Source organism: Maylandia zebra, linkage group LG16 (assembly GCF_041146795.1).
Source record: "Maylandia zebra isolate NMK-2024a linkage group LG16, Mzebra_GT3a, whole genome shotgun sequence".
NCBI lineage: Eukaryota > Metazoa > Chordata > Actinopteri > Cichliformes > Cichlidae > Maylandia > Maylandia zebra.
The window spans coordinates 27,073,576-27,096,549 of record NC_135182.1 but is presented as its reverse complement, the minus strand read 5'-3'; the positions used below and the strand labels follow the sequence as shown (position 1 = coordinate 27,096,549).

General features: G+C 39.6%; 2 protein-coding genes across 5 annotated transcripts; both read left to right on the top strand.

The window, feature by feature from the left end:
• Positions 1 to 739: 739 nt before the first annotated feature.
• Positions 740 to 14,398, top strand: LOC106676929 (serine/threonine-protein kinase pim-1). 4 transcript variants are annotated; one of them, XM_076875188.1, is made up of 15 exons: positions 1,801 to 1,909; positions 4,635 to 4,754; positions 4,859 to 5,245; positions 5,932 to 6,349; positions 6,768 to 6,927; positions 8,999 to 9,061; positions 10,655 to 10,731; positions 11,135 to 11,377; positions 11,512 to 11,664; positions 11,786 to 11,880; positions 12,006 to 12,053; positions 12,157 to 12,375; positions 13,429 to 13,609; positions 13,696 to 13,866; positions 13,956 to 14,398. In XM_076875188.1, the coding sequence occupies exons 7-15, from the start codon at positions 10,671 to 10,673 to the stop codon at positions 14,045 to 14,047; spliced, it is 1,263 nt and encodes a 420-aa protein (XP_076731303.1). In that variant the 5' UTR covers positions 1,801 to 1,909; positions 4,635 to 4,754; positions 4,859 to 5,245; positions 5,932 to 6,349; positions 6,768 to 6,927; positions 8,999 to 9,061; positions 10,655 to 10,670; the 3' UTR covers positions 14,048 to 14,398. The 4 variants fall into 4 exon arrangements, with proteins under 4 accessions (XP_076731301.1, XP_076731303.1, XP_024661088.1 ...); XM_024805320.2 differs by lacking the exons at positions 4,635 to 4,754; positions 4,859 to 5,245 and having other exon boundaries at positions 1,802 to 1,909; XM_076875186.1 differs by lacking the exons at positions 1,801 to 1,909; positions 4,635 to 4,754; positions 4,859 to 5,245; ... (2 more) ...; positions 8,999 to 9,061; positions 10,655 to 10,731 and adding an exon at positions 740 to 933.
• Positions 14,399 to 15,276: 878 nt separating this feature from the next.
• LOC106676927 (serine/threonine-protein kinase pim-1) lies at positions 15,277 to 22,279 on the top strand. Its single transcript, XM_076875190.1, has 10 exons — positions 15,277 to 15,502; positions 16,956 to 17,029; positions 19,016 to 19,258; positions 19,393 to 19,545; positions 19,667 to 19,761; positions 19,887 to 19,934; positions 20,038 to 20,256; positions 21,310 to 21,490; positions 21,577 to 21,747; positions 21,837 to 22,279. The coding sequence occupies exons 2-10, from the start codon at positions 16,993 to 16,995 to the stop codon at positions 21,926 to 21,928; spliced, it is 1,239 nt and encodes a 412-aa protein (XP_076731305.1). The 5' UTR covers positions 15,277 to 15,502; positions 16,956 to 16,992; the 3' UTR covers positions 21,929 to 22,279.
• Positions 22,280 to 22,974: the final 695 nt, after the last annotated feature.

The following is a 22,974-nucleotide window of genomic DNA, read 5'->3' as shown; positions in this document are numbered from 1 at the left end:
TATATATATATATATATATATATATATATATATATATATGTATGTGTGTGTGTGTGTGTGTGTGTGTGTGTGTGTGTGTGTGTGTGTGTGTGTGTGTGTGTGTGTGTGTGTGTGTATATATATATATACACACACACATATACACACATATATGTATATGTGTGTGTTTCTTTTAGAATGTTTAAGTATGTAATGAGAATAAACTTATAAAATGAATATTCCTTGCTTGATTGATATGCTATATGTATGTTTTAAACATCAAATAAAGATTTCTTTCAGATGTTACATGTGAATGTGTTTTCTTAGAAATATATGAAGGGTTAAATTTATATTTTTTTGAATGATTTTAAATAAATTTAAATTGTATTTTGAAATATATTTTATTAATATATTTCAAAATATACAAAAAATGGCCAAAAAATATATGTGCTAAAATACATTTTAAATATATAAATATATTTTAAAATGTATTTTAGCACATATATTTTTTGGCCATTTTTTGTATATTTTGAAATATATTTCAAAATGTATTTTAAAATATATTTTTTTACCGTATGGGTTTTAATGTCCTCGACTTCCTCAGCTGTCGGTGTCCTCTTCGGCCCCATTTTATCTGGTTACCCTGGTAGCAGGTTCAGTCAGCTGATTCCTCAGTCAGCTGTTAGCCTGGTAACGCGTTGGCTAGCCTGCAATTACCTCGTTAACTCAGTTAGTCCAGTCCAATATCCTGTATCAAAGTCGTAATCCAGACAGGGTTGTACCAAAAGTTCCAACAATGTGAGTAGTCTTTGCTCCAGAAATTGATGGCCAAATTTCAAAAATCCACAGGACACGATCAAAACACAACTTCCAAACAAATGGCAATGGCTTGGAAGACAACAGACCAGGCATGGAAACACGGAGGGTGGGAACACAGACGACGCGACACAGACTGTAAGAAACACAGAGACTAAATACACATGAGGGATGATCAGGGGAAGTGGCCACACATGGGAACGCAGCTGACATACATGAACTTAACGACAGGACAGGAGGAGTGAGCTGAATACACAGACAGTGAATGCAGGCCTTCAAAGTAAAACAGGAAACATGAGACATGAACCGGGGAGACGTAGTACAGGGGGAGGTGACATAACTGACAGCATGAACTTGACAGTACAAGACACACAGACATAACCACACGAAGGGCAAGGGAGACGTAATGCAAGGGTAACATAATTACAAAAAGGACTGGACTACCTTAAAGAACCTAAGCAAACAATAAACATCAAAATAGGTTAAGCATAACACACTCCCAGTAAACACCAGTATGTGGGCCCCACATGGGCTATGGGGGTTCCAAGTGGGGATGGGCTTACAATGGGCATCCAATCTGGGACCCACCTGGGTTAGCCAAGTAGGACCCACTTGAGCCAGCCCAGATGGGCTATGTTCTATGGGCACCATATGGGTAACATATGGGAAGTTGCATGAACAGGCAACTGAGTTTAACGATCTTAGTTAAGTATAATTATTAGTCATGTGTAAGTATAAACATGAATTAAGATGAAATAACTGATAATAAATTATGCCAGAGGCAGCATATGTATATTTAATTAATAACAAAATATACATATAAAATATATTAATATAAGTGAAACACAAAGAACAGATGTGACTTAAAATTGTAAGACGCTTAATAAAATAAAACAAATGGTTTTACATTTGAGTGGGAAAAAAATTTCACTCCATGTAGGAGTGCTTTTCGAAATCTCGCGTTATTTCATGAAATATCACGAGGTTTTCTCAAACTCGTCCCCCCATTCTGGAACATTCTTCATTTCGCGCCCTTGGACAAAGCTGACAGTTAAGCTGGCAATTTTTGGATTAAGTTCATCTTTGAGCTACGGACTTATTTTCTGCACTAACGGTAAGAACTTTTTGACTTAATTTGAATCCCTAAGTATAAATGAAATGTTTACAAAGTTATGATGCTGCAAAGTAATGTATGGCACAAGTGCTGGCGAACTTTTTCCTAGCACTCAGGCAAGGCTAAGCTAGTTTAAATTTTTAGGTAATGTTGGATTTAGCCAATTTTCAGTTTGAAAGCATTTTCTGGTGTCCTGTATACTGCTTAACTAGCACCAAAATTAATTACTGCGTGTACTTAACATCAAGTTGTACTTAAACATTATCTTGGTTTTTCTCTATGATTAGTATTAATAAAGGACTGTATTAGACCAATTTAACAAAGTTCTAGTTTTTTAGGAGGAATATGGGAGGGTATTTTCACTATCAGAGCAACCAAAATTGCTTTGGTGTTGTCTTTATTAGCTTCATTCCTCACGGCTAAGTGAGGAGGGTAGGCCATGGTCATGAGCAACTAGTCCCCAGCTTTTGCCCCTGTGTCAGGAGCATGCACAGCAGTCAGAAAGGCAGATCAGTGAGCACTCTATTTCTGTAGAAGACATAATCATCATTTTTCTTGCCATTGTTCTCATTTTTCCAGAAAAAGCAAAAAAGAAAATATAGGTATTCTTGATTTGTTTGGGGTTTTTTTTTTATACACACTTTAGTATGCAACTTTATATGTGTAGTTGTTTTAGTGAGAACTTCATCAGAAATACTGTACTGACTCAAGAATCTGCCTCTTACTGTTGTGCAAGCTCTGTACATGAGGGAAACTGATTATTTAAGCAGAACTGGTCGGTCTTGTTAGGGCCACAGTGCCAACTCCTTTTACTATGATTGCTGTGGCCCTCCTTTTTTCCTTTTTGTAATGTATATTTGGCTAGAATCTACACATTTATTTATTTATAAAAAAAAAAAAGCAATTGCTCTTTGGATGTGGTCCTAAAGATCTGTGATCTTTAAGTGTTTGTCTGATGCCTTATTTGTGCATGCGCGCTGTTATTTTAATTTGTTTCATTATGGCTTAAATTTGTTTGAATTTTGTGCATGCTCCTTTATCAGCCTTCCTGCATGGACAGCTTGTGTGGTTATTGGCCAGGAGGGTTAGCAATTATCTCAAAACTTGAGATGTTTGTTGTTTTGATTATGACTATGGCTACTTATAAATTGCATAGTCACACTATTACAATAATATGTTATTAATATCTGTATATTGGTTTGATTTTGCTGTTGGACAGTGGAGTGAATAGTAGCAAGGGTTATGTGTGATTTCTTTCTTTCTTTCTTTTTACAGACTTTGACATAAGAAGCAGTGTATATTTCAAAATTCATTTCTATTTAAAATTTGATGCATGCCAGAAATATACTTGTAGGAATCTTTTTTTGAGTTTGTAACAATTAGAATTGTTACTTTATAAAGTGATGTCAGGGTCTTTTATTGTAATACAACAGCTTTTAAGGCTGGTGTAAGCATCACAGCAGATGTCTTTATGCCAAAGTAACTGAGGATAAAACACAGAAAAAAGGAGATTTTCCTAGAGTGGCTTTTTAAATCAGATAGCCTTAGAAATATTCTGCAGTTGAACAAAAACTGAAGAAAACCATGAATCAATATATGAACATTACCTGATGCTGCTGAAGTAAAGCAGAGCAAAGTTACAGAAATTTTTTTTAGAGGTTTTATTAGTGAACAAGGTGAGTTTTTTGCAATTTGGCACAAAAAACAACTGACAACAGCGCTAAGCACAACTGTACACTGATGTATAATAAGCAAGGGAATAATGTGGAAAACATATTTCAGATGGGGAAACTTTTCTTGAAGTATACTACGAGAGAGATGTGCAAGAAGTATGATGTTTTTTGTTTTTTTTTTTGTTTGTTTTTTTCAATCGTGGTGGAAACAAGACAGGAAGAGGGAATTAATGACAGTATTTATCAAATGTGAAGCGTAGTTTGGATCTTCTTTTGCTGCTGGTTCAGTTAATTTTGAATTTTGATTGGAGAGTGATGAAACCTGGAGCTTCAGAATCTGTGAGCTGTCTTTCAGAAAGCAATGGAGCAATCTCAGAGGACAAAGAGCTCAGAAAGTTGTTGAACATTTTAGTTTCGTTTCACAGTAAAATGAGTCAGAGCATCATCAGGACTTAATATTGTACTCTGATTCTTTTGAGAATAAAACACTTGAGGAAGAGCACTACGATTGCGATGAACATGCTAAAGATTATGTTATCATGAAATTTCTGTTGACTAAAGGACTGATGAAACTTTGTGCTATGGCCAACAAAGAGCACCAGGTTGGGGTGTCACTTTGAACGAGCTGGGTGTGGGATATGGGGGTAATGCGCAAGCTTATTTATCTTTGGTTAAAAAGTCCCCGAAAATGCAGACAGTCTACGCAAATTCTAACTGATTTCAGCATTCATGGTTTCTGTCAGGCAATATCTTCCTTAAAGTTTTGCAAGGAAACCAAGGTCTCTCATTGAAATTAGCACGTAGAAAGCAACTGAATTGAGACAAGTTTTGCTTTACACAAGCCCAGTTCTACTGAATAATATACCAAGCCAAATGTATAGATACTTTATACTGTTATCTGTATCTACAAGAATTCATCTAAGTCCTGATTTGTATATTGATAACTGACTGTGATTATGCAGAGGATGTTTTGAAGCAGTTTGTGAAAGATTTTGCTTTGATTTATGGTCTTGACTTTGTTGGTTATAATATACATTCTTTAATACACCTAGCTCAAGATGTACGGAAGTTTGGCCCTTTAGACAGCATTTCCTGCTTCCCATTAGAAACCTTCCTTGGTGGAATTTATTTGGATTCTGGAAGCAGATTGGGAAAGGGAAGCGGAAAAGGAGGTAATTGTGTTGAAAACACCTTAAAAGCAAAAAATTATTGAGATTATAAGAAAAAAAAAAACCTGACAGTTTCTTTAGCAGACACTTGCCTTGCTGCTCATCAGGTTCAGATATGATTTCAAAATCGCTCGGGCCCCTTTGGAGGTGGGGTGCCCCCGGCCTCTCGGCCTGGGGCTCGGTCACTCAGGCACAGCTGGGGGCCGGCGGAGCTCACGGGCGCGTCACTGCAACTCCCCCTGACTTCTGCTCCGCGGCTGCTGGGCGAGCCCTCATCTGGGACTCTCCTCAGCTCTTACTGGAACAGTGGCGCGGCTGCCCCTCTGTTGGTCTTCCATGGTCTCTTGTGTTCTGGGGGCCTCTGGATGTCTGGAGTTTTGATCTCCTCCATACCCGCTTCACACCCTGGAGGACGGGGCTGTGGCCCCCCCACACTCCCTAGCAGATCATTACATGGAGAAACCTTTGGAATGCAAGCATGCTGATCCACACAGGTATGCACACATGGGTATTCACAGACGCGGACTAAAGCTTTCTTTGCTGCTGCCTCAAAGCACACTGTGCGCTGTCTATCTTGCGTGCTGCACAATATCGTTTATTATTTAGTAAATATTGATATCTATGACTAGCTAGTTTATTGTGATGGTGCTTTGTTTTCTCTATTATTATGTTGCTCTTTGTTGTTTGCTGTCTCCTCTGTTTGTTTTTTTTGTTTGTTTGTTTTTTTTCTCCATACAGGTGACCCAGGAGTTCTTTTTTTTTTTTCTCTCTCTTCCCCCCCCTTCTCACCGTCTCTTCTCCCCTTTGGTTTTCTTTCTTTCTCTCCCCCTCTTTCTCTCATTCATTCCCCCTGTCCTATTTATTTAAAAAAAAAAAAAAAAAAAAAAAAAAGACAAAGGATGAACTGAAGCTCTGCCATCACGTAATGTCGCATACTGCTGTTTCTGATGTCATTTAGAAAAAAAAGAAAAAAAAAAAGAAAAAAAAAAGATATGATTTCAAAATAGCGCTTTATAATTTGTTGACTTTTAAAAATCTGTTTTAGACTTTTTTTTGATGCCATTATATACATTAATGTTTTTAGTTTGTAGGACTAACCAGTACCCTAAATTATGTGTTTGGATTATTATTTATTTGTGTGTGTATGTTTGTTGTATTTTGTTTGTTTGTTTGTTTTAAGGCCAGTGATCCCGTCGAGCTCTGATGAGGATTGGGACAACACTGCGGAACAGCCAGAGACCTCACCACCATCAGCAATGGAGAATAGACATTCAAGTGAAACTCACTTCCTGAACATCACTCATCCATTTGTTCAGCCGCTACAACCCTCAACTCCTTCATCTGTGGTTTCACAACCAGTTCCAAGACAACTTCTACAAGCCACCAATACGAGCATGTTTGTACGTGTTCTAACCCTCCTGGAAGACATTAAGGACACTCAGAGGGTCCACAGTCGAATGCTACAGTCTCTCCTTACACAACGTGATGGACCAGTTGCTGCAGTATTACCCGAGGGTGCTGTATTTCCCATCCGGACAGTAGCAGATGTGGCAGCACTGGAGCAAAAACTGGCAGACCCTGTCTTCCTAAAAGAAGTGGTAAATAATAATGATGTAATAACAATATTCAATGATTAATGCCTCAATCAGTCTGTGTTTCATGCTAGCAGTTATGATCAAGGAAAGTTGCTGTTTGTTCGAACATGGTCAGTGCAATGAAGGAGTGGGAGGAGAGCTGAACAAAAGTTGCTATTTTTGTTAATAAAATAACTTCTCCAAACATTACCTAGTTATAAGTTGTGCCATGCCAAACCCAAAACTTAAGAAATTACTTTTGGTGAATCATTTAGCTCTTTGCATTCACATCAGACAGTGTTTGACTTTGACACCTAACTCTTTCTCAGTCAATTAGCATCAATATTATAGAGCCTAATTACTGTGTAGCTGTGCTTGCTTTCTTTTAGGTGTGACTGATGGTACTACTGTCAGTAAAATTATTGTCCTTGCGTGTCCTAAGGTTGCTGTTGTGGCAGAGATCAGAGGGAGCACTGTTGATGAAGCCACAAGAAGAATGATGGCCTTCATTATGGACAATGCTCTTTCCAGGCAATATAACTTCGTTGGGTGCCATGGAAAGCGGGAATTTCGAGGGCTTAAAGTTTTTGAAGTGCTATATGGTAAGTTCATTAGTTGTAAGATATTTTGTTGATGTTTGAATAACGGATGCTCACTACAGCTGCAGTCATTCAGAAACAACTTTTCTCTCCACCATTGTGAGCGGCTAGCTTCGCAATAACAGAAGTTTGACTTGATTGACGCGGGAATGTTCCCAGTTAGCCTAGCGGTCAGCAAGGAGGCTTCAGCGGTGCATTATGGGATCTGTAGTTTGTATATTATTAGCGCCTCATATCGCCGGGCCATGCATAACAATAATAGTACATCTATATAAAATGATCTTGCGGGCCGGATATAAATGTATGCCGGGCCGGATGTGGCCCGCAGGCCTTGACTTTGACACGTGGTTTAGATAGACTGTACAAATTGTGGAGATGAAACCATCAGCTCATGTTGTTCTGGAGGTTGGTGGCTGCTGGCAGGAATGACCACGTTTCTTTCTGGCTTGTAGCATACTTGAAGAAGTCTCTCACTAAACAGTTTTTTGGTTGCTCACAGAATGTGAATAAGCTCCAGGAACTCCAGAGCCAGCCTCTATTTTTTCCAGTGTAATTAGTAACACACTGATTTATCTGATGGCCCTATTTTTGATTTACATGAAAATAGGGCTGCCACAAACGATTATTTTGATAGTCGACTAGTCACCGATTATTTTTGCGATTAGTCGACTAATCAGATCATCATCCATTGGACGTAAAACTACAGCTTATTGCACCAGCAGCATCTGCTCTTATATAACTATCATTAGCTTACAGCTTTAAGTGTTTATGGTCTGTGCTAACTAAAAATAAAGACAAGATGATAGTTTATTCAATTTTAATTAAATTTGCAGATTGTTTCGGTGAAGTTTAATAAACTCCTTGCTATCTAAAATATAACAGGACACCGGAGTATATTCTGGAGCATCTCACACTTCTGATAATCAGTTGTCTGCTTGACGTTTATTCAGCTGTGTAAAAGCTATAACTTTAATCTCAGACAAACTGATTTACTCAGGAACAAATAAAATACTAAAAAAAAAAAAGCCAAACAATAACATTTTAAGTTATCTAAGTGACTCATATATATTTAACCTGAGTAGCGAAAGACGGCGGTGGGTTTGAAAACGATTTGCGGGGAGTCCGGTGTTCTCACGGCGCTAGTGAGCCTAGCCCCCGGCTCGCTAACGAGCTAGTGGGTAACAGATGTCTCCGAAAACGTCGGAGCGCTTTCGAAAATATGTGGTGTCCTGATAAACTGAGCAGATATTTGAGGTTTACACAGCTACATTCTCGCCTGAAAATATGTTAAACGTTTATTTTGTGACCCAGAAAGAATAATAAGAGTAACATTAAAACTAACTAGCTGCCGCCATTGTTGGAAACTGCGCTGGGCCGCGCTATGAATTCTGGGACACAGCTGCTTCTTCTTCTTCGGGGTTTAACGGTAGCTGGCATCCTTGTACATGCAATGCTGCCATCTTCTGTTTCAGTCCGTTATTACACTCTTAAATCCTGCCACTTATTCCTGCGTCTTTTGTGATCTTACAAAGCTTCAAACGACTCGTCGACGATTTTGATAGTCGACGTAATCGTGACTAGTCGACAAATCGTGGCAGCCCTACATGAAAATTATTGGCGCCCGCCTGGCACACACCTCAAGAAGTGGAATCTGTTTTCTCCTTGGTAGATGTAGCCCTTGTTACATTTTACTATTTTGTTTTGTGTTCATTATGAGGTGCTGTACCATGCAAAAAACTGGTTAACCACTTGCCTGTTCTAAGCTCTGTGCCAATCACTGAGACAGCCCACAACACCAGTTATCATTGTAACTATGTAGACATCTTTTAAACATTTGTCTTAAATGTTTTAAGGTAAAATGTTTCACATTAATTTAATTTTTGAGTGCCTACTTGGTAAATCATTTTGTAAATAGCTTTTCTGTTTCCATGAATACTCATGGTCTTCAAAGAGTTCAATGTAGGAGGTCAAACAACTTGAACAGCACAACCTCCAAAACAACTTCAGTACTATCGCAAATCTGATTTTGTTTGTGAAAATGCACTAATTTTTTATTTTATTTTATTTCTTTCAGGACCAATGGATTGGTGAATGAGTGAGAAGCTGTGGTTTGCTGCATTTGTTTTTCCTTTAAACGGTATAACATTTATTTGTTATTGTTTTGTGTATACTGTGGACATTTTTGTCAACATGTTCTCCAAACAAAAAATGTATTATATAAAAAAGCATACTGTTTTAAAATTTCATAGTAATCAGTATTAATAAAAAAGATAAACTGGCTTTGTTGTACAGGTGATTTAAATTATAGCTTACTTACATTATCCAAAATTCCATCTGGGCAAACACACTTGGGGCCACCATGGAAACTGAGGACAAAAATAGCTGGGTCTCAGGTTGGTAACCCAAGTGGGCCCCAAGTATCAGACCTGCTTCTATCCATCTGGGCCCCATACTCATTTATTGTCTGGGGCTGATTTGGGACCCATCATTAACCCATCTGGGAAAACACATTTGGGGCCATCATGGAAACTGAGGACAAAAGTAGCTGGGTGCCAGGTGGGTAACCCAAGTGGGCCCCAACCATCAGACCCGCTTCTACCCATCTGGGCCCCATACTCATTTGTTGGCTGGGCCTGATTTGGGGCCCATCCGGGTCCCATCAATAATCCATCTGGGCAAACACATTTGGGGCCACCATGGAAACTGAGGACAAAATTAGCTGGGTCCTAGGTGGCCCCAAATATCAGATCTGCTTCTACCCATCTGGGCCCCACATATTTTTTTTGACTGGGCCTGATTTGGGGCTTATCTGGGACCCAGCATAAACCCATCTAGGAAAACATATTTGGGGCCACCATGGAAACTGAGGACAAAATTAGCTGGACCCCAGTTGGGTTTCCCAAGTGGGCCCCAAATATTAGCCCTGCTGCTCCCTATTTGGGCCCCACATATGTGTGTTGACTGGGCTGGGTCACACGACCCAGGACCATGACAGGAGGCTGCGGTCTGTGACCGGCTCCCGGTGCAGACGGCTCCCTGTTATAATGTTTCCTCACTTGGCTCATGCGAGCCCAGCCCAATTTTTACTCTTTAAGTGTGCGCGTGTGTGTGTGTGCGTGCGCGTGTGTGTGTGTGTGTGTGTGTGGGGGGGGGGGGGGGAAGATATGTGTGTATTCACATCATATATGTTAATGAGAGTGCGGGGAGTGAGTTAGAGGGTGGGGTGGGCTGCTTTTAACTATGTAAAGCACTTTGTGCTACATTTTTTTTTTGTATGAAAAGTGCTTTATAAATAAAGATTGATTGATTGATTGATTGATTGATTGATAACAGTTGTATTGATGTATAGCAACTTGAAATGCTCCCAAAAATGGCACTACAGCATGTAAAAATATAAAGTAAGCTCTGGCGAACTTGGTTCTATGGTAGGTCTTAAAGGGTTAAACAAATAATGAAAGGATAATGAAAGAAAGTTTAATGTGAAATTACTGAATTATATGAAATATTATGGCTTTGTCTGCCAGAGTGTTTTTCTTTAAACTACTTGGGACACTGCCTTTTAGTGATGTCACTAAAAGGCAAGGTTCTAATGTTGTGTTGCCATAGTCTCCGGAGTTTACTTTTAAAGCTCACTTACAGAACTGACTTATACAGCTTAGTTAGAAAAGTCAAGCATCCAGACATTTGAAGGACTATTCACTCATTAAGGTGACATTTTCTATTTTAAAAGTTCTCAAAAAATTCAGATGAAAAAGGAAACAAGAAAAGTTACGACTGAGGCAGATAAGAAAGATCCAGGAGATCAAAGTAAGTAAAAAAAAAAAAATCCCCCAAATAACAGAATCGACATTTCTAACAATGTTGAGGCTCTGTGTATAAAACGATTCATTTTTAGAGGATTTAAATCCTGGTTTTGATTGAAACTAACCTAAGTGCAACATGTCTAATCAAAGAAAGGTTACTGGGGCACTTTGTCTTTTGGTAAAATAATGTGACAAGTTTATTCTTGGACTGAGCAGTGAAAACAGAGCAACAAGTGTCATCAGTATCTAGACTTAGTAGATGGACTCGTGTTGGTGTGTTTTTTATCAAAAGGATAAACTTGTTATTATATTGTAAGCAATACTAATTAAAAATTCAGTGACATCAAAATCCTTCTAGTCCTGATGTCGAGCGCTCTTTTTCACTAATGTGTTGTTGTTGTTTATAGATTGTAAGAGCAGGATGGCTAAAAGAAAGGCCAGTCCTGAAAAAACGACCCCCATAAAAAGAAGGAGGGTCACTGAGCAGGCTGGTCCTTCCACCAGCTCAGATGCTCATGTGGTCAGGGGAGTCAAGCGAAAGGTCCAACAAGATGAAGCGGGGACAGCCAACACAGCAAAGAAGCGTAAACTTCTTGACCATGTGAGCGGTGACAAGGGGCAGGCATCTTCCTGGTTGGACACTGGTAAAGGTAGGCTAATTAGTTGAGTGAGGGGTAGATTAAGTGTACATCTGGTTGCTAGTTTGAAGATATTAGTGTTTGGGAGATATTTGTGTCTATTATCTAATAAGCTGACGTGCTTTTGGTGTTTTCCACATCTGCAGACTGCAGCATAGAGATTTCAGAGAGCTGCAGTAAAAACAAAAAGGCTGGCAAAAGGAAAGCTGCGGGAGACACCAGGGACCCACCTAAGAAAAAGAAAGTGGACCAGGACAAAACCAAAACTGTTGCCAAAAAGTCAGTGGCTGAACAGAAACGTAAGTAGCAAGCAGCTTGGCTTTTATATTCAGGTGAAGAGCAAAATGAACATTTAGGGTACAGCAGAGAGTAATTTGTGTGACAGCTGTAGTAAAACCCAATTTGTGTTTGTCTGTTTAGGTGACTTCCAAGCGAGATACGTGGAGGAGCACCGGCTTGGAGAAGGAGGGTGTGGAGCAGTGTTTGCTGGCTACCGCATAAAGGATCATTTACCAGTAAGTGTTCAGATGGTGGTAGTAAGACAGGCAGTAACGCAGATAAGGGATAATATCGTAAGCTGTTTTACACCTTTAATTATGTCATACTGAGGAAATGCTCATCAATGCCCTGTGTCTTTTAGGTGGCCATCAAACACATCCCAAAGGGGAAAGTGTACTGCAAAGTGAAGGTAAATATGCAAGACTTGAATTGCTTTTACATTAGTGGATTGCATGCAGCGTTCACCTGTGGAACGTCTGTGCCTCATCATCCACTTTGTTGAAATATTTCAGGATGATAACGGGAAGAATGTGTCAGTGGAAGTTGCCATCATGCTGAAGCTTGCAGCTGAAGCAGATGGATCAGTGGAAACATCAGCCCCAGTGTCTCTGTTGGAGTGGTTTGACTTTGGCAGAGAGCTGATCCTGGTGATGGAGAGACCTGTCCCCGCTGTGGACCTGGATAAATATATAGAAGAAAATGGAGGATTTTTGCCAGAGGACAAGGCCAAGGCAAGTTGACTTGCTTTAGAAGAGTCTTAGACTGTACATCATTCAATCAAAGCACAGAGTGTTAGAGAAACATTAACCCATTGATTGATTATTGTCTTTTTCATCGTTTCCAGGTAGGGCTGGGCTATATCATACCATTCACGGTAATACCGGGGTAATTTTGGGCAACGATAGGAAAATGAAATATCGCGATAGAATATGGGTAAAACGCGCATGCGCAGTGCCTTTGTTTACATACGCACATGGCGGTGACGCCGCATGAATTCTGGTTGTGTTTACTGACCTCAAAACGATGATGCACAATGAGAAGAGCGAAAGTGGATCGTTGAATGAAACGGATGAACCAGAACTGGTTTGTAAAAATGCTGCAACTTTAGTGGTGTGGAACTGGTTTAGCTTTCGTCCGTCAGATACACAACAAAGCACAATTTTTGGGAGCGAATGCTAGCGGGGCGTCGTTATTACCGTGTTGTTTGGAAAATACGGCACACTTAAAATCAATCCTTTGATTTTTCTGAAACTCGACAGTGCCCCTTATAATCCCGTGTGACTTATGTATGAATTCTGGTTGTGTTTACTGACCTCAAAACGATTTTATGTACACGGCGACTTTGCTAAGCTACAAAGCAGCACCGCTCGATGGATTGTCGGAGCATTACGGCTATCGTAGGCAGGCGCCTCGCGGAGTGATACGTACTGCACCTCAACATTATATTACCGTATTGTGTGTGTATAACCTCTTTTTAAGTTTTGTGGATATTATACATGGTTATGCTGAGGATATGTCGGCCAATTTCCACTGGAAATGCCTTTTGGTTAAACTGTCAGCAAGGAATTTGCACTGTTACATTTTTATATAACTTTAATGGACATAAAAAAACAGCTGCTTGTTTAAGTGAAAATACATTGATGGGGTTTTTTGCACTAATAGTTGTGGAGTTGTAAAGTATTTTGTCTAGTGTCAATTATATCGTCAGTTATATCGTTATCGCAACTTTTCAAATGTATATCTTGATAAATATTTTTGGTCATATCGCCCTGCTCTATTTCCAGGTCATTCTGAAGCAGCTGGTTGATGCTGCGAAGCACCTGGAGGATAAACACATCTTTCACCGGGACATCAAGAGTGAGAACATTCTAATTGAGACCGGCTCAGATGTACCGCGTGTTCGTATCATCGACTTTGGACTGAGCTGCTTTGTTAAGGAGCAGTCGCAGTACCGCGTCTTCTATGGTAACATATTCTGCTCTTGCTCTTCACAGATGTCACAATTTTCGCCTTTTGTTTTAGAAGAAATTGCAATTGTGTCTGTTTATTAGGTACAGAAATTTACTCCCCTCCCGAGTGGTACGGGCGCAGTTGCTACAGGTGTGGACCCACCACGGTATGGCAAATGGGAGTGGTTCTGTACGAAGCGCTTCATGCGGGAGACTTTAACACCACGAGCTTCCTCAAAAAGCGCCTGAAATTCAAAAGACATCTGTCCAAAAGTAAGAAAACGTCACACTTCAAGACTGACTGATGGCTTGGACCACTGGAACTATCATCTTCATGTTTTTTCTCTTTCCTTTCTTTCCAGACTGCCGGGATTTCTTGGACGCGTGTTTAACCAAAGTCCCGGAGACGCGGCCGACGCTGGAGGAGCTACAGCATCACACGTGGCTGAGATAAGCATATCACACACACACACAAACACACACAATTCAGACGTTATCATTTATGTGTGATGTATGAATTACCTTGCTTTTTTTCAGGAAATAATTTTTTTAATTGGCCCACTTTAAATTTCAGTGTTTTGGAATTCCTGTAACCCCCCCAGCCATCCCAGGAAAGGGGATCTCTCTTTGAATGGGCTTTCCCGAGGTTTCTTCCCGTCAATCTGGCCCCCCCAGGGGAGTTTTTCCTCGTCTTCATAGAGAGCTTGGGCTGGGTCAGGAGCTCCATCAAAACTGTCTTTATTTAATTACTCTAATGTAATCATATACTTTAAAGTAATCAAATAAAAGACAGTAAAAATCTGAAGACTTGAAGTAAACTTCCATTAAAATAAAACTTGTTTAATTCATCTTTGCTGAGGATACTGTGTTATTACTATTTCAAGGGTCAGAACCGGTGCGATACTGGTACCCATCCCTACCCATCACTAGGGAACAGAACAAACCAGACATCAATTACAACAAAAATGACACTAAACAGTTGTGTTTTGTTTTAACTTTAACATATCATAATTTGATTGGTAGCAACTTTTACAACTACAGTGAGCCAATCACTCATAATTCCTAAACATGTCAATCAGGTAGGAATGAAGTAAGACATTAATAGAAATAAAGAGTTGTATGCTGACATGTAGCCCTTTCCTTGCTTAAATCATTAATATTTTTGAAAAATGAATCTGTGAGAAGACATAGCTTATCAAGATAGAACCATCTAACTAAAGATGAACCAAACTGTTCACAGTTTTATCTAACTCTGTTTTTATAAAGGCTGGTGACCCCTGTTATAGAGTCTGACAGCTGCAGGGATTATATACAAATACTCAACTATACCAGAATTAAACCAGGTCTAAATAAAAAGGAGTGAGTATCACTACAAAGATTAACCTACATTGGTCCTAATACCAGTTTGATATCAGCAAACACCGAGAGCATACATATGGCACCACAGCCATGCTATCGTTGCAAACACTGATAACAGCATAAATTGAATTAAATCAGGACTTGATGAGACATTTCGAGTATCACTAGAAATATTATAAACAGTTGTCTCCGTACCACAGTTTGCTATCAGTAAACACCAACGGCATTCATTGATGGCATAGCACATCCATGTTAGCAGTCTATAAACGATAGTTTAGCATATTAGCACAGGTATCAATAAAGGACTACCGTATTAAACACTTTTACTAACCTCAGGCAGACGGACAGGCGCTCTGCAGGTGGGATTGAGCGCCTGTAGTCGGTGTCTAGGCGGGCGATTCTTGGACCAACGCGGGACAGCAGGTCCTCAAACTGGGCGAGGGGAAGACGGCGATATCGCTGAAATCGGCCGTCATCCAGGCGCAGCTCCTGGAGCAAGTGTTGAAACTCACCAAACTGCTCACGCGTCTGGAGGACCTGATGGACCCAGGTACGGCGAGGACGTCCTTAACGCCGCTGCTCTGCTCTGCACAGTAAATAGAGAAGGGAGACTCTCTCTTCAAACGCTAGCTCGACAGCTGACAAAGATACCGGTCTGGCACAACTTCCTCCCACATTTCCGGTTCACGCACGTCAAAATATGCAATTTTGAGGCGCGATGGATTTTTCTTGGTCACGCGTTGAGGTGCGAATGTGCACGCGTCAAATTAGGGGCGTTTGGGGCGTTTTCGTTCGCGTCTATCGCGTTCAGTGTGAACACACCGTTAATGTTTTGCTTTTATTCCCCTTGTTTTTTAGTGTATTGCATTTATAAAATGAGGTTGCTGTTGTAAAATGTGTGACTTTGGCATATCCTTTAAGTGTGTGAGCTCTCATAAAAAGAAAAAAGAGATTTGTGGGATTAAAATATAATTACATTTTATCATAAGAATCAAGAATCGCACTAACTGTACCATGACATAAAACATGTGGCATTTTACCCAGCTAACTATTTTAATTGGAATTATGTTTTGTAAAGTATATTTTTTGTTTTTATTTTTTGTTTTTGAAGGCTCTGATAGGATGAATTTCTTAGACAACCAAGAAATTGAGGCACTAGTAGCTAACACTGTATTTTAAGCGAAAGCATAATTCTGGCAACCACTACCAATCAGCAATCAGAAAACAAAAATAAAAATAATGATGAGGAAAATGCAAATAGTTCATCCAATCTGGGAATCACATCAGCTTTAAGTAAATCATGCTAGCTCACTGCATGTGACAATCCCACCACCTCCTAACAACAGTATGTTGCTGTCATTAGAAGGACTACATTGTGTGATTATTTCAACAAGTGTCTGAATAAAATTTGACCAACTAATTTAGTTTGTGTGGCTATTTCTGTGTGTATAGATTAATAAAATGATTAGGTTCCATTCAGTAATCCAAATCAAGTGAGTAAACTTTGGAAATAAATCAAGAGAGGATACATACACATAATTCGGTAGTAGAACGACTTTTAGCAGCTATATCTTGAAGTAATCATTTTCTGTATGGCTTTATCATCTCACATAACTGTGGAGGACATTAGGCCCCTCTTTTAACAAAAGAAACTGTTTATTGGGCTTGATTGCTATTTAAAAGTCGGTGCTATTGTTCAGATATTTTTTCTTTTTTTTACAGCCCATTTTTTGTGCTTGTTGCATTACAGTTTTACTAAAGTAAATGACTCATTGTCTTGATACATGCTCAATCATCCAGGTAAGTACATCTTTTTTCTGTTAATATTTTTTATATGGACCAGCCTGTATCCTTATGATGTTAAGACTGCTAGATGAGCTGTTAGTGACACTGAGTTAGTCATGACTATGCTTTCTGTGTTTTTTCTCTCCCCTTTTGGTATCCTGTTCCTGCTGGATGAACCACTTCATCTGATGACTCCGCTGCGCTATCCTGCCTGGTAGATTCTCCTTGCTGCAGGTGTATGCTTCTGCCAGCTGGATGCTGTTACTGGATAGTACACCGTTCCAATGGCGCGGTAGGAACAAATTGAAACACACTAAAAGAAAAGGGTTATTGCTTAAAATTGTGTTTTAATAAATGTGTTAATGTTAATTAAGTGTTCATTGTGTGCTGGAGGTCCTACTGGTCCTATGGTGGAGCAGCTACTACCTCTCCTTTAGGAAACTTGCCTCTGATGGGATACAGATATTTGGGACACATTTCAATTCTTGTAAGGGTTTAAAAAATACACAAACTTGGAAGAGTTGGCTGGATTTGTACAAAATGAGATGGCTGGCAATGGAAAGATGCAATTCGATTGTTACATGTTTAACCCTTTAAAGCCGGTCGGAGCAGGCACGCTCTGTTTTGCGTAACTATTTTTAAATCCCTGTAGAACCGGGAACCGCGTAAGCTAGCGCAATAATTTTTTTTGCATATGAAACCAGAGTTGTACTTAAATCTTATGCCATCGGCTTGTCCTAGGTCATGGTTTCCTTACACATATAGCTTTGCAAAAATTGCATAAAAGCGCTTGCGGGAACAAAAACATAATATTCCAGAAACACGCTTTGCCGATCCGATCAGCTGTTCGTAACACTTCCCACATTGAAACAGACGTCAGCGCGAATGATCGCATGTCCACCATTTCCTGCCCGAAACCGGAAGTGACGTCATTTTCGCGGAAAATGTAGTTTTTTACTTGTAGGCCTTAAGAGCCTATACTGGTGTTTTTATAAGTCATGTTTGACTTTATGCTTTTCTGAATAGTTTCTGGGATGCTTAGAACTCGAATTGCACTGCTTAAAATAGTTTATTTTGATGCACATGCTGTTTTCTTTGCAAATTTGCATCATAGGATTGTTTTTCGTTATTCCTGCAGTATGTAAAAATTGGTGTATCTCAAAAATAAAACTATGAAGACACTCAAAATAAATTTCCTGTTGTTGTAAACTATTTTTTGCAACTTTTTTGTATTTAAAGTTTTGAGGGATAAGCCTCTTAAATTTCTCCAAGTAGAAATATATTTAAAAAAAACCAAAAACGATTTTCAATTTTTTTTGTAGTTTGTTGCACTTTTTTGCAATTAATGTAGTTACTATGGACTTAATGCATACATATTATTAAAATATGGGCTATAACAGTTGTATTGATGTATAGCAACTTGAAATGCTCCCAAAAATGGCACTACAGCATGTAAAAATATAAAGTAAGCTCTGGCGAACTTGGTTCTATGGTAGGTCTTAAAGGGTTAAACAAATAATGAAAGGATAATGAAAGAAAGTTTAATGTGAAATTACTGAATTATATGAAATATTATGGCTTTGTCTGCCAGAGTGTTTTTCTTTAAACTACTTGGGACACTGCCTTTTAGTGATGTCACTAAAAGGCAAGGTTCTAATGTTGTGTTGCCATAGTCTCCGGAGTTTACTTTTAAAGCTCACTTACAGAACTGACTTATACAGCTTAGTTAGAAAAGTCAAGCATCCAGACATTTGAAGGACTATTCACTCATTAAGGTGACATTTTCTATTTTAAAAGTTCTCAAAAAATTCAGATGAAAAAGGAAACAAGAAAAGTTACGACTGAGGCAGATAAGAAAGATCCAGGAGATCAAAGTAAGTAAAAAAAAAAAAAATCCCCCAAATAACAGAATCGACATTTCTAACAATGTTGAGGCTCTGTGTATAAAACGATTCATTTTTAGAGGATTTAAATCCTGGTTTTGATTGAAACTAACCTAAGTGCAACATGTCTAATCAAAGAAAGGTTACTGGGGCACTTTGTCTTTTGGTAAAATAATGTGACAAGTTTATTCTTGGACTGAGCAGTGAAAACAGAGCAACAAGTGTCATCAGTATCTAGACTTAGTAGATGGACTCGTGTTGGTGTGTTTTTTATCAAAAGGATAAACTTGTTATTATATTGTAAGCAATACTAATTAAAAATTCAGTGACATCAAAATCCTTCTAGTCCTGATGTCGAGCGCTCTTTTTCACTAATGTGTTGTTGTTGTTTATAGATTGTAAGAGCAGGATGGCTAAAAGAAAGGCCAGTCCTGAAAAAACGACCCCCATAAAAAGAAGGAGGGTCACTGAGCAGGCTGGTCCTTCCACCAGCTCAGATGCTCATGTGGTCAGGGGAGTCAAGCGAAAGGTCCAACAAGATGAAGCGGGGACAGCCAACACAGCAAAGAAGCGTAAACTTCTTGACCATGTGAGCGGTGACAAGGGGCAGGCATCTTCCTGGTTGGACACTGGTAAAGGTAGGCTAATTAGTTGAGTGAGGGGTAGATTAAGTGTACATCTGGTTGCTAGTTTGAAGATATTAGTGTTTGGGAGATATTTGTGTCTATTATCTAATAAGCTGACGTGCTTTTGGTGTTTTCCACATCTGCAGACTGCAGCATAGAGATTTCAGAGAGCTGCAGTAAAAACAAAAAGGCTGGCAAAAGGAAAGCTGCGGGAGACACCAGGGACCCACCTAAGAAAAAGAAAGTGGACCAGGACAAAACCAAAACTGTTGCCAAAAAGTCAGTGGCTGAACAGAAACGTAAGTAGCAAGCAGCTTGGCTTTTATATTCAGGTGAAGAGCAAAATGAACATTTAGGGTATAGCAGAGAGTAATTTGTGTGACAGCTGTAGTAAAACCCAATTTGTGTTTGTCTGTTTAGGTGACTTCCAAGCGAGATACGTGGAGGAGCACCGGCTTGGAGAAGGAGGGTGTGGAGCAGTGTTTGCTGGCTACCGCATAAAGGATCATTTACCAGTAAGTGTTCAGATGGTGGTAGTAAGACAGGCAGTAACGCAGATAAGGGATAATATCGTAAGCTGTTTTACACCTTTAATTATGTCATACTGAGGAAATGCTCATCAATGCCCTGTGTCTTTTAGGTGGCCATCAAACACATCCCAAAGGGGAAAGTGTACTGCAAAGTGAAGGTAAATATGCAAGACTTGAATTGCTTTTACATTAGTGGATTGCATGCAGCGTTCACCTGTGGAACGTCTGTGCCTCATCATCCACTTTGTTGAAATATTTCAGGATGATAACGGGAAGAATGTGTCAGTGGAAGTTGCCATCATGCTGAAGCTTGCAGCTGAAGCAGATGGATCAGTGGAAACATCAGCCCCAGTGTCTCTGTTGGAGTGGTTTGACTTTGGCAGAGAGCTGATCCTGGTGATGGAGAGACCTGTCCCCGCTGTGGACCTGGATAAATATATAGAAGAAAATGGAGGATTTTTGCCAGAGGACAAGGCCAAGGCAAGTTGACTTGCTTTAGAAGAGTCTTAGACTGTACATCATTCAATCAAAGCACAGAGTGTTAGAGAAACATTAACCCATTGATTGATTATTGTCTTTTTCATCGTTTCCAGGTAGGGCTGGGCTATATCATACCATTCACGGTAATACCGGGGTAATTTTGGGCAACGATAGGAAAATGAAATATCGCGATAGAATATGGGTAAAACGCGCATGCGCAGTGCCTTTGTTTACATACGCACATGGCGGTGACGCCGCATGAATTCTGGTTGTGTTTACTGACCTCAAAACGATGACGCACAATGAGAAGAGCGAAAGTGGATCGTTGAATGAAACGGATGAACCAGAACTGGTTTGTAAAAATGCTGCAACTTTAGTGGTGTGGAACTGGTTTAGCTTTCGTCCGTCAGATACACAACAAAGCACAATTTTTGGGAGCGAATGCTAGCGGGGCGTCGTTATTACCGTGTTGTTTGGAAAATACGGCACACTTAAAATCAATCCTTTGATTTTTCTGAAACTCGACAGTGCCCCTTATAATCCCGTGTGACTTATGTATGAATTCTGGTTGTGTTTACTGACCTCAAAACGATTTTATGTACACGGCGACTTTGCTAAGCTACAAAGCAGCACCGCTCGATGGATTGTCGGAGCATTACGGCTATCGTAGGCAGGCGCCTCGCGGAGTGATACGTACTGCACCTCAACATTATATTACCGTATTGTGTGTGTATAACCTCTTTTTAAGTTTTGTGGATATTATACATGGTTATGCTGAGGATATGTCGGCCAATTTCCACTGGAAATGCCTTTTGGTTAAACTGTCAGCAAGGAATTTGCACTGTTACATTTTTATATAACTTTAATGGACATAAAAAAACAGCTGCTTGTTTAAGTGAAAATACATTGATGGGGTTTTTTGCACTAATAGTTGTGGAGTTGTAAAGTATTTTGTCTAGTGTCAATTATATCGTCAGTTATATCGTTATCGCAACTTTTCAAATGTATATCTTGATAAATATTTTTGGTCATATCGCCCTGCTCTATTTCCAGGTCATTCTGAAGCAGCTGGTTGATGCTGCGAAGCACCTGGAGGATAAACACATCTTTCACCGGGACATCAAGAGTGAGAACATTCTAATTGAGACCGGCTCAGATGTACCGCGTGTTCGTATCATCGACTTTGGACTGAGCTGCTTTGTTAAGGAGCAGTCGCAGTACCGCGTCTTCTATGGTAACATATTCTGCTCTTGCTCTTCACAGATGTCACAATTTTCGCCTTTTGTTTTAGAAGAAATTGCAATTGTGTCTGTTTATTAGGTACAGAAATTTACTCCCCTCCCGAGTGGTACGGGCGCAGTTGCTACAGGTGTGGACCCACCACGGTATGGCAAATGGGAGTGGTTCTGTACGAAGCGCTTCATGCGGGAGACTTTAACACCACGAGCTTCCTCAAAAAGCGCCTGAAATTCAAAAGACATCTGTCCAAAAGTAAGAAAACGTCACACTTCAAGACTGACTGATGGCTTGGACCACTGGAACTATCATCTTCATGTTTTTTCTCTTTCCTTTCTTTCCAGACTGCCGGGATTTCTTGGACGCGTGTTTAACCAAAGTCCCGGAGACGCGGCCGACGCTGGAGGAGCTACAGCATCACACGTGGCTGAGATAAGCATATCACACACACACACAAACACACACAATTCAGACGTTATCATTTATGTGTGATGTATGAATTACCTTGCTTTTTTTCAGGAAATAATTTTTTTAATTGGCCCACTTTAAATTTCAGTGTTTTGGAATTCCTGTAACCCCCCCAGCCATCCCAGGAAAGGGGATCTCTCTTTGAATGGGCTTTCCCGAGGTTTCTTCCCGTCAATCTGGCCCCCCCAGGGGAGTTTTTCCTCGTCTTCATAGAGAGCTTGGGCTGGGTCAGGAGCTCCATCAAAACTGTCTTTATTTAATTACTCTAATGTAATCATATACTTTAAAGTAATCAAATAAAAGACAGTAAAAATCTGAAGACTTGAAGTAAACTTCCATTAAAATAAAACTTGTTTAATTCATCTTTGCTGAGGATACTGTGTTATTACTATTTCAAGGATTGTATTTTACCTACGATGTATTTTGAAAAGTAAGAAAATTAAAAGGTAAATCAGGTTCAGGTATATACAAAGAAAGTCACGCTACCACTGCTCTGGAGACTTCCATCTGTTGCCCTAACCCCCAACCAGTATTGACAGATTTCCTGGTTCTAGCAGAGGTTGCAGCAGTTTTTCCTTCCCACTGTTGCTGATTGTTTGCTCATAGTGGGCTGTCTGATTGGTGGGATTCTTTCTCTAATATGGTGGGTTCTCTACCTTACGATGTAAAGTGACGGATGTGATTTGATGCTATAGTTACGATTGAATTTATTTGTTAATGTCCGTTCAAGAAAGTTTGATATTTCTTAATATCCGTCTATGCTCAGTGTGAACTGTGAGCTGTTTGACTGATCACCTAATGTGTGACAAAAGAATGCGCTGTGATGCTAATGACAGTCTGCGCTCTCTTACCTGTCTGCAAAGGTTGGCCATAAAATTACTGCTGCAATTTATCGGAGATGTGCAGAAGCAGAGGGAATTTACCGGATTTAAAAATGATGTAATTCATGCAATATTGGTTAAGCTACTGTTAAGACATAACGTAATAATTTAACAAACTGTGTTTATTTATTTA